Genomic DNA, 11521 nt, shown 5'->3' with positions numbered 1-11521 from the left:
GGGCTCCCAAGGGAGGTGGTGCTCTCCCCTACCCTGGGGGTCTTCAAGAAGAGGTTACATAAGCATCTAGCTGGGGTCATCTGAACCCAGAACTCTTTCCTGCCTATGCAGGGGGTCGGACTCGATGATCTAGTGAGGTCCCTTCTGACCCTAACATCTATGAATCTATGAATAACTGTAGCAAAATTGTTTTTAGGTATTCAAAGTGCTGAAAAAAGTTTGGAACATTTGTTTTCCGTAGAAAATAATATAGGCCCTGTGCTGTTATTGCAAAAGGTAAAGAAACGTTACCATTCTATTTCTGATCCAGGGACCCTAAAAAACTGCAGAAATGGCAAAAAGGCTCTATGAGCACCAGTCCCTGCTCTAGGGTAGACTAGTGATTGGAGGACTGTTCTGTATTTCCACATCATGATATAGGTTTACATGCTTGATTTTTTTTTTTCAGTCTCACCAAACAAGCCTTCCTGCCTCCGTAGTCTGATCACTCAGGTATTATCCAGCTGAAATCATTAGATTTCAGCCCTGCAATCCTTTATACTTGTGCTTAATTTTTTGCACAGCCAAGGCTTAATTTTTTGCACAGAAATACTGATGTAAAGTTATTTTCCAGATTTGTGTGTACCATATTTACTCTATTCTAAGATGAAGTTCACCAATTGAAGTGGGGGGGTTGTCTTAGAATCAAGTAAAGGGGGTCAGGCAGCTGCTGTGGCTCCAGCTCCAGTAGGGACCTTGGGGTCAGAGCTGTAGTCACAGCTGCTGCCTGCCCTCCCAGCTTCTCCCTTGCTGCCTATATACCTTGCCGTCTCTGCTCTGCAGCCTCTTCCCCCACCCCCCAACTTCCCCTTCAGCCTCTGCTCCCCTGCCTACCCTTCTCCCTGCCCTTCTTGCTTTTGTTTTACATTGGCAGGCTCCATCCACGCTGCAGCCTGGGGCATTAAGCATGGCCCCAGCTTGGCCTCATAGCTGGTATGGAGCCTGGGCTGAGGCCATGCCAGGCTAGAACAGAAATGGCGCGAGCTGGTGTGGAGTGAGGGGGCTGGGGATGGAAAGGGGGAGAGCAGAGGCGGGGTGGGGGGCAGGCACAAGCAGTGGGGGAGGGAGGGGTAAGTTGCTTGCACCCTTGCAGTAGTGGGAGGGATGAATTAAAGATAATCCTCTAATAATTAGATTCTATACATGGAAAATTATAACATTTATAGCTAACAAATTTAGAATCTAATTATTGGGTGGTTGTCTTAAATTCAGGTCATTTTATACTCAAGTAAGTACAATACTTGCATGTAACCATTATTGAGTTACTTGTAGAAAATCCTCTGTCTGCCATTGGAGAAGATAGTTCCTTAATCACTATTTAGAATACTTATTTTTTCATTTGTATTTTAATTAAGTTCCAAATTAAAAAATACCTACATAATCCTAAATTCCAGGAAAAGGTAGTTTACTGGTTGATGTAGGGTCTTGGAACAGTATAACTTTGGCATGGTCATAGTTATACATTTGTACTCAGTAAACTCTGGGGGGTTGATGCAGAACAAGACACAACTATCCATTAACTTTTATAATGTATTGTTAATGAATTTTTAATTAAACATGCTTTTAAAAATATAGGTATTCTTAATGTATGTTATCAAGTTTATTTTAATGTTACTTTGCTTCCATCTTCCCCACAGAATTATTCTAAAAAAGGTGCAGAACAAGGAGTTCCTTCGTTCTTAATGGAGAACGAGAGAAGATCAGAAGGTAATAAAAGACAACAGACTGTTAAAATCATTTATGCTTGAGAAAAAGGCCCCTCTAGAATAAAATATTATAAAGCAGTTGGATTTATATCTTTTTCAGTATAAAATAGTCAAGAGGTTGCAATTCAAGGGTTTCTGTAATAAAATTAAGTTAATTTTAAATCTTGGTTTGTAATATTAGCAGTTCTAGTCTATTGTGTTGTATCATATTAGTTCTTAATGTGCATCACCAGTGAATCAAAGTACTTCTTAGAAGAGCATTAAGCTATATAGCCAGAACTTTTCAGTGTCTCCTGTTATCACTCAGGTGTTTCCTAACTTTTCATAAAAGATTCAAAAGCATGCAAATTGTATCCCGAAGACTTTGCTTGAAGACATTAGCCTGAGGTTAGTAATTGCTGTAGCGTGTCTGCATGTGTTTTCAATGGAAAATGGTATATTTTCCAAATGAAATTTGGTTGCTATTGGGGAAGTGACAATGAGATGTATTTTAGTTAAATGGGTGAAAGCTGATCCTTATGCTTGTTTTTTAAAAATAAGTAGTTATAAAATTCAGCAGTATTAGGAACATGACAATTCTCTCTTTTTTTGATCAAGTTGTAAGAAACGAGCGGCATCAATGTTATGTGCTTACACTTCTATAAGGTTTTTGGTTGTAGTTGTGTTGGTAGGATATAGGTAGGCAAGGTTCTTTGGGTAGATGTGATGCCTTTTATTAGACCAACTGAGTATTTGGAAAAAAAATTCTTAGCAAGCTTTTGGGTTCAATCACCCTTTTTCAGTCATAGCAAGTCTCTGCTGTTTTGAGACGCTAAGGAATGAGAGAATATCACACTTTTCGCTTCTCTCGTTCCTTGGAGTCTTAGAACAGCAGAGACTTCCTATGCCTGATGAAGGGTGACTGCGCCCAAAAGCTTGCTACAAACATTTTTCCAACTACTCAGCTGGTCTAATAAAAGATTTCACATCTACTCAAAGAACGTTCCCTGCCTAGACTTCTGTAAAGCATTTGATTTGGTACAGCCTGTGATTTTGAGTAAGCAGCAGGAGCACTGTAAAATCACAATGGTGCACATCAAATGCACTTAAAAACTGGCTAATTGAGAGGCCTCAGTTGTAATTGAGAAATCCTCATTAAGGGGTGTGTGTTTGATAGAACCTTGTCAGAGTTGGCACTTGCCCCTGTGCTTTGTGACATTCTTCTCATTCATCTGGAAGAGAAAAAAAAGTGCAGATGACACAAGGACTGGAGGAGCAATGATTCATAAGTAGGTTGCTGGTAGAAGTGATCTGAAGTGCTTGGTGCCCCATGGTCACGCTTCAAGAAGAGTGTTGCAGAATTGGAGAGGGTTTAGAGAATAGCCATGAAAATGATAAAGGGGTGGAAAATGTGCCATATAGTGAAGGGTTCAAAGAGCTCAATCTGTGTAGTTTGTTAAAAAGGTTAAGGAGTTATTTAATCACACTGTATGTTTCTGTTTCTGGAACAGAAATTTGATACTGGAGGGGTTTTCAGGATACTGATTTGTTTGGCTCCAAGACCAGGTTTTCCCCCCATTCATCACGGGGAAAACAAAGCCTCACCTTAGAATGATGTATCAGACTCCTCCAGCTGCCAGCTGCAAGAAGTGGCTGTGCAGGAAGTCAAGCTGTGGCAGGGACTGCTTCGGCAGTGTGCAGGCTCCTGCTTTCAGCTCTGCGGGAAGGTCGGTGCCCCCGGATCTGCATAGGGCAGGGCGGGCTCGGGCCAGGGCTGCACCAAGCTCTTCCTGGTGGGGCGGGGCTGTGCCCAGGCGGGCGGTGGTGGCACTGGTTGAGAGGGATGGGGGGCAAGGGGTACAGCAAATTTGGGGGTGGTTGCAGCTCCCCTTACCAATGCCGCCACCGCCTGTCCCAAGAGTAACCAAGCTCCGCTGGGAAGAGCTTGGCATGGCCCTAGCCCCAGCATGCCCTGCCCTACCCCGCGCAGATCCAGGGGCACCTGCCCTCCTGGACAAGTGGCTCCTGGACGAGTGGTGCACAGTGTTGGGCTGTGGCTCCATCCCGTGCCTGCCCTGCAGCCGAAATCTTCCCTCACTGCAGAGGCCTTGATCTGCCCCCGCTGATGTCCCTTCCCTTTCCCTTCTCTCTTCCTCTTCCACCACACCAGACTTATCAGGTGCACACAGCTCTCTGACCTGCTGGGTTGTGCTTTTCGCCGCCTACATTCTGAGCTGCGGCTGCGTGCATGCACAGGCCATTTATCGGTCAAATTATCAGCCTGATATGGCCGATTTTCAATACAAACAATGTTCTTTCTGTTGGTGCCGATCTGATATCAGACCAATATATCAGTGCATCTCTAAATATAAATGACGTTAGGAATGCCAGTTTGGAAATATAGTTCTATTGCAGATCAGTTGTTGTGGTCAGCTAATTTGTGCAACTCTTTTGCTCTTAGTTTGAGAGAGGGAACAGATTTGTAGAGTAAAGAAAGTGCCAGCTTTACGTACTAGAAATGCAGAAATCTAGAACTCTTGGTTCAGAGAATGATACCTTTTATTAGACCAACTGAGAAATTGCAAAAAATTCTCTTTTTCTGCATACAAAAAACTAGAACTCTTGGTTCCAAAATGATACCTTTTATTAGACCATTAATAATTTTATTAGCTTTTTCTGCCAGCTTTTGGGCTCGCATACCCTCCGTCAGGCTCAGGGAAAGTTAAAGGTGGTAAAAAGTTCCCATCTGTAGGAAAGAAACTTCATTTTTGTGCAGAATTTCATTTTTATCACCTTTACCTACTCATGTTTCAGAAAATAACTGAGGAGATGACACATTTTAGGAACAACCAAATTTCACAGACTTGTGGAAAAGTGAACAAACAGTAAAATAAATGATTTTCGTAAGGTTAAAAATCAAACTGTTTTACTCTTTATTGTTAGTTGCGGTTTATTATAATACTTCAGTTGCTGCTCTCATCATGGAGAAAGGAGGGCTAAGTCTTCTTGAACGAGACGCAAAATAGGAACATGTTTTTTGTTAAAGAACCAGCCTCGGTTATATGAAACCTTGCTTCAACTTGTTTCGGTCTTTTCTGAGAGGGAGGCGAAAGGTTGTTATGTTTTGCATGAGTTAAAGTGCTCAGTTTAGTAATATGTAGATTATCTCGGTTGTATTTTACGTAAGTTTGTCGCAAGTAGTACTGCTTTTCAAATACTGCACTAAATCGGCTCGTGATAACTCATTTGGAAAGAATGTGTAGTGAGGGAAGATCCCCATTATCAAACCTTTTAGAGCGTTTAATGGTTATTGAAAGCTTTTGCTGCACTTTACTGAAATAAAGCAAAAGCTCTAATGCCATTCAATTCTAGCTGTTATTTCATAATTCGGTGACTTCATTTTTGCAAAGTTTTAATTGTGCAGTGAACATGTATGTCTCTGTTATAGCACACAAGGTCAAAACTGTCACTAGCTTAGAAGCCTTTTAAATGCTTCAGGGGTTACCTTGAAATGTTGATGTAAGATGCCAGTTATTTTCAAAGTCCACTAAAATGTAATACATCATTTTAGCCCTGTGCTACACAGTGCCTGATATTTATTTGTCTTTTCATAATTTGAAATTATTACCTGTGAAGAAAACAACTGCATTTTGAAATGGAGAATGTAGCTCGTGTAGTTAGCTTTCATGCATAGAAATTGCTCTTAAGTTTTGCTGAAATAACCTTTTTTAATTCTTTCTCTTATAAAATGAGACTTGAAAATTAAATTGACAAAATATGTTCTCATTTTATAGCAGGCGACACTTTTATTTCTCAATATGCCCCTGGCCAGAAAGAGGCTTTACGAGCTGTATTAAAGCACAGGTAAGTGGTAAAGTCTCAAATGTTCAGCTTCTGTATGTGAGAGGGTGTCTGGCTTCCTCAGACCTTCCTAGAAAGAAAAACGATATTGGTTACTTACTCTCCTCATCTAGCGTTTTGTTTAAGCTTTAGGAATGAATTTTATGGTGTCGTATCTGCCATACAGTATTTTTACTGTTTTATGCAGTTTTTAATGCTTTAAAAATCTTTTACACTAATGGTTTAGTAATACAGAAATCAAGCAAGCATTATTCTGATTATCATTTACTTAGTGCCCAGTGCATGTAGATATTTTTACAAATAAATAAAGATACAAGGCCCTGGTCCCTGGGAGGTTTTAACTTGGATGTTAGACTGGTTATGAAACGTGCTTAAGGTCAAATTATATGATAATTTAGTAAAACATTGAAATAGGCAAAAAACAGCTTTTAAATACATCTATGTCATGACTGCATAGACTTGCCTGTATAAATGGTGCATTTGCAACAAATATTTATCCTCTTATTAAAACAAAGATTTAAATAAAATTATAGTTCTTCAGTGTTAGTGGTTTAGAAGAAATAGCTTTTTTTTTAAAGAGGCTTTTTTGGAATAGTGAAAAGGTGCATGTTTGGGTAGTAGCATGGTGGGTAATTTATAGGGAAGAACTTGTCTTTTAAAGTGGAATTGGACAAGAATAATGTCATTTATAGGAACATGTCTTGTGTTCATAGGGCCCAAAATGCTCCTGTATTTAAGGAGGTGAAAGTACAGCTCTTAGAAAGTGCATCCACAGAAAAGGATGGTGCTATGCAAGAGGCCAGGTCGGGTCACAGCGAGGTTGATTCAACTACAACCGTAGCAGCTGCCACAGCTGCTGCCATTGCTACCACAGCTCCACTTCTTAAAGTAAGTCATTTTTGGCAAGATCACTTCTTTGTTGTATTAAATAGTAGCAATAGTAAGCTGGTATGAGTTGATTGATACTGGAGTCCCCACTCTTTCATTTATACCCTCTTCTAATTTCTTCCCCATCAGCGCCCTGCAAATGATGCAGCTAATGAGATGTGTAGCAGGGAGAGACAGAAGGCCACAACCTTTTAATGTGGTCAGATGTGTTTTGTGTATAAGTAGGCAGATTGTGTTTCCATGAATAGTTCAGTGTAGAGGAGCAAGGCGCTTTTGGACAGGTCCAATCACTTGTCTTTCGTCGGTGTTGATAAATCCCCTTTATTTTTGCTTTAATTTTTGTCTGCAGCATAAATCTCCTGGTAAAATCTGGATGATCAAGAGGTTAGGCCAAAACCTATAAGCTTAAACAAATGTGGCTGTGACAGAATAGGCAGTCTAGTACTGTTCAAGCCTGAAAGAGGTCAGATAATGGGATGCAATCTTACTGTGCAAGTTGCTGCCATAATTCAAAGGAGAGAAGCCAGGTTTGCATTGGCTTGAATGTAAAAAGAATGAATAGGGTCTGATTCAGGTGAAATACTAGCAAGACAAGATGTGGTTACTAGCTGGCACTTTAAAAAAAGCCACAAAAATCAATTTGCTTGAAGCTTATATAAAATAGGATGTAACTTCTTGCAGCGCACAGTATACAAACCAAGAATGGCAGCTGTCTGAAGGTCTTAGCTCACGTACAGGCATGGTCTATATAGTATGGAAGTAAAGTGTACATGTTGTGGTTAAGGCAATAGACTGGGGCTCGATCTGTGCTTATTTCCCAGCTTTGTCATAGATTAACTGTATGGCCCTGGGGATGTCTGTTCCTGTGCACTTCAATTATTTTGAACCCTTCTGCAGTACAAAATGCTCAGATATAGTGAGCTGTACAAATACTTATGTGGGTGGCCACCTGCTCCTCTGCTGATTTGTATATCTTCTGCTCTGCAGGAAGTGGGTTTCTCACAGTTCATATTCATATTAATCCTGGAAAGAATTGTCTTGTTGAGACTAATTGCTCGATGACTAAGAATCAGACTTTCAGATGGCTGTTCTCATTTCATTTCCAGCATTGCCATGTGGTTGGGATTCTCTCAGCCACTTCCTACGTCACTAAAGTTCATTCCTTGTTTACATGGTTCCCTTCTCATCCATTTCTTTCAGGTTTTGTTATTCATTAGATGTTATTTCTTTCGTTTCTGAATTAGACTTTTAATTTCAAAGGTGGCCCATCTCATCTGTTTGTGTGCTAGTGAGCTCAGAAATAATGAGCCAGTAAATTGAGGGGAGCTATAGATTAACTTAAATCTCTCTCTCTCTCGCTCTCTTTTTTTTTTTTGGCCAAGCAGTAGTTTACATTAAAAGTTAGTCTCTAGTAGTCTATGAAAATTACTCACTACCTACCTTAAGTGGGGATTTTATTCATTGTATTTGGCTAAAAGGAGTTTTGCTATGCATGGACACTACCTGTTAAGCTCCTTTTAGAAAGTGTTCCCTTACTAAATCGCAAAAGATCAGCACTAATTATTATTATATTTATTTGTATCTTTCTGGAACAAAATAGAGATGCTAATATGGGGGTATAGTTTTTTTTTTCTTGGAGGGAGGTGTTTTGGGAGTGAATAGGACTAGTATTAGCACCTGCTTTCTCTAGTCTCTGGTTTTACACTATATAGATAAACCTCTCTCTATATTATAACTGAGTTCTAGATTCTCGTTATTTTTCCCTAAGGTTCAAAGTGATTTGGAAGCCAAAGTTAGCTCTGTTTCAGCACTGCTTGATAAACTACAGGAGACAGACAAGCAATTACGACGTGTGGCAGAACAGCAAATAGATTTAAAAACTGGGAGGCCCCATTGTCATGACCGAGTCAAAGAGCTAGAAAAACAGTTGAATATTTTTATGGAACAACGGATTCAGCATCTGGAAAAGTTACAGCAACAGCAAATGAATATTCAGGTACCTGCACAAAAACATGGACTTTCTTGTTATAACTGAATAAGTAATGTTTCCCCAGTCAGGGGCTAAAAGCCTGCATAATTACATGCTCAGAACTTTAGGCAGGTAACTAATTCCTTTAAAATACATTTTGTAACTTTTCCTTGTAGTCTCATTTCATTAACTCAGCAATCAACTCAGCTGGGTTCCAGCCAGTAAATGTACCATCCTCAAGTCTGACGACAAAGCTTTCTACACAACCGGAGCTACAGCAGCCTGTTACCAACCAAGTATCTTCACGTCAGAAGGATTTATTTTCTACCAATGCTGTACCTGCTCAAGGTGAAGAAAATAAGTTAATACAGCTATTTGGCTTTATTTATATCGTGATTTTGTTTTCATAAATACTGTACATAATACATAACAAGTATTTTTGCACAACCCATTTTACCTTCTTTAAATTATTATAAAGAAGGTTTTCAGTTTAGGTAGTACATAATATTAAAGCGACACTTTTATATTTACTGGGGATTTGCACTTGAGGACTCCAAGACTTGAATAAAACAGAAGTTTATTGGAGGAGAGAGATGTAGAACCTTTCCCATACATCTTGAATTAAACTCTTGTTGGTCACCCTTTCAAACACTGAATTAACCACCTGTCTAGTTGGTGGAAATGTTTTACATTTTTGTGACAATTTTAACTTTTTTGCATGTTTTTAAAAGATTTGTTTTCCTTTCAAAAATTAACTTTGAATTAAAAGTGTAAAGTTATTTAAGTGTTCAATATTTTTTCCTGCATCTTAAGCATATCCAAGTCAGTTTGGAAGGTATGGCGTTAATACACAGAAATCCCCTCTAAAGACACCAGTTCCTCGGAGGCATGCTCCTGAACCTGTATCAAAAGATGAGAAAATCGTACAGAAAACCTCAAAGAAAGAGAGGCCTAGGGCAGAAAAGGAAAACATTCCCAAGTCAACTTATGGAGGCCTCATGGGTAAGACTCAGAGAAGGGATCAGAGAGAGCTTTACTTTTGCCCTCTGCTAATATGGACATGACAAGGGGCTGTTTATTGCTTATCAGCTTCACTTTTTTCTGAAAGCTAAATTGGGTGTGTGCATGTGAAATTTCTGAAAGTATGCTGGTCAGTGCAGGAAGTCAGTGAATGATGTCTTGAGTTAAGGCAATGCTGTCCGTTCTTGTACAGACTCTGGACAAGGTCCCTTACTTCGTTGTAATAGAAGAACAAAGTAACTAATGAAGATTCCTCGTCAAGTTGAAAGAGAATGTTTAATGGAGTTCGGTCTGTTTCAGTCCTATTTCATATTTTCGTTTAGGACTTGAGCGAACTGGAGAACATTGTATTTCAAAGCCTTATTTGTTAATCCTTACTTCAATGAAACTACTAATCTTTGAGTAAGGAAATAATGACTGGACCTAAAATTTGTGTGATACAAACCTTAAGTGTTTCATGAATTTTGAAGCACAGGTTTAAAGCTTTGCTTAGCCATTACTGCACTGGTAAACCAATTTGAAATAAGTAAAATAAGAATTCAAGTGAAATGCTTCACATAAGAAAGCATTGTCATACCTCTGAACATATAGGGTGGGGTGATACTTGATAGGTTAGAAGAGTTCTAATGAAAAAAAAATAGACGGCAGAGTTGGAAGAAGGGAGATATTGTGTGTGTGTAAAACAAATGAGGCAGTGTAGTGGTCCTGCTTGCTACTGATTTGGCAACACAGAATTCAGTTTTGAGCACTACTGTTTAAAAAAACCAAAAAAAAACCCAGAAACAACAAATTATGTCCTGTTAAGTGACCTGAAGATGAATATATTACATTTTAAAGCTTGTCTTAACTATATCCCGACTATGCACTATGAGGAGAGACTGGGGCACCTGGACCTCTTCAGCCTCCGCAAGAGAAGGTTGAGAGGCGACCTTGTGTAATAATTAAAGCTTGTCTTAACTATATCCCAACTATGCACTTGTTCCAACTAAAAATATCACCCTAGGAAATCCTTCCCCCTCTGTTAAATGCAAGTATTCAGGAGGGGAACTCCCTCCCCACCCCAAACCCTGATTTGGGAAAACAAGACTTATGAAGAAGACATCAAAAACAGCCCAGCCTTCTCGCTCTGAACTTGTGTGGACTTAGTGAGCTCCTGCTCACACTACTGCTTTTTTCTTTGTAAATCAGCAGCAAGCAGGCCCAGATTTCCTTCTTGATGCTCTCCAATCCTTAGCATATACAATGCTTAAATTAGGGTGTCTCTACCAGTCTCCAGCTCTCTACCTCTGTATTTTCTCATTCCTTTTTTCCAACATTTTCAAACATGTACCATCCTTTCAAGTCTCTGAACTTATTGCTTCTGGCAATCATCAGAAAGTTACCCAAATCAGTAAGAATGCATACCATAGATTCATAGATGTTAGGGTCGGAAGGGACCTCAATAGATCATTGAGTCCAACCCCCTGCATAGGCAGGAAAGTGTGCTGAGTCTAGATGACCCCAGCTAGATGCCTATCTAACCTCCTCTTGAAGACCCCCAGGGTAGGGGAGAGCACCACCTCCCTTGGGAGCCCATTCCAGACCTTGGCCACTCTAACTGTGAAGAAGTTCTTCCTAATGTCCAGTCTAAAGGTGATACTTCCCCTCTATCGGGCACTGGTCAGACCACAGTTGGAATACTGCGTTCAGTTTTGGGTGCTACACTTCAAGAGAGATGTGGATAACCTGGAGAGGGTCCAGAGAAGGGCCACTCGTATGGTTAAGGGCTTGCAGGCCAAGCCCTATGAGGAGAGACTGGGGCACCTGGACCTCTTCAGCCTCCGCAAGAGAAGGTTGAGAGACGACCTTGTGGCTGCCTATAAGTTCATCACGGGGGCACAGAAGGGAATTGGTGAGGCTTTATTCATCAAGGCGCCCCCGGGGGTTACAAGAAATAATGGCCACAAGCTAGCAGAGAGCAGATTTAGATTGGACATTAGGAAGAACTTCTTCACAGTTCAAGTGGCCAAGGTCTGGAATGGGCTTCCAAGGGAGGTGGTGCTCTCCCCTACCCTGGGGG

General features: G+C 40.3%; 1 protein-coding gene across 12 annotated transcripts in view; it reads left to right on the top strand.

Annotated features, from left to right (window-relative positions):
* KIAA0586 (KIAA0586 ortholog) overlaps positions 1–11521 on the top strand; it is a 114499-nt gene that overhangs the window by 4266 nt on the left and 98712 nt on the right. For 6 of the 12 annotated variants that reach the window (XM_025207145.1, XM_006026232.2, XM_025207148.1 and 3 more), the window contains exons 2-7: positions 1677–1746; positions 5519–5588; positions 6299–6473; positions 8242–8469; positions 8619–8790; positions 9256–9444. In XM_025207145.1, coding sequence (XP_025062930.1) covers positions 1722–1746; positions 5519–5588; positions 6299–6473; positions 8242–8469; positions 8619–8790; positions 9256–9444 — 859 coding nt within the window. In that variant the 5' untranslated portion in view covers positions 1677–1721. Of the gene's footprint in view, positions 1–448; positions 493–1676; positions 1747–5518; positions 5589–6298; positions 6474–8241; positions 8470–8618; positions 8791–9255; positions 9445–11521 lie in introns of all 12 variants that reach the window. The other 6 variants (XM_025207143.1, XM_025207144.1, XM_014521133.2 and 3 more) reach the window with 4 other exon arrangements.

Source organism: Alligator sinensis, unplaced genomic scaffold, assembly GCF_000455745.1.
Source record: "Alligator sinensis unplaced genomic scaffold, ASM45574v1 scaffold708_1, whole genome shotgun sequence".
NCBI lineage: Eukaryota > Metazoa > Chordata > Crocodylia > Alligatoridae > Alligator > Alligator sinensis.
The sequence above is the reverse complement of the archived record's forward strand: the minus strand, read 5'-3'. Positions and strand labels throughout refer to the sequence as shown.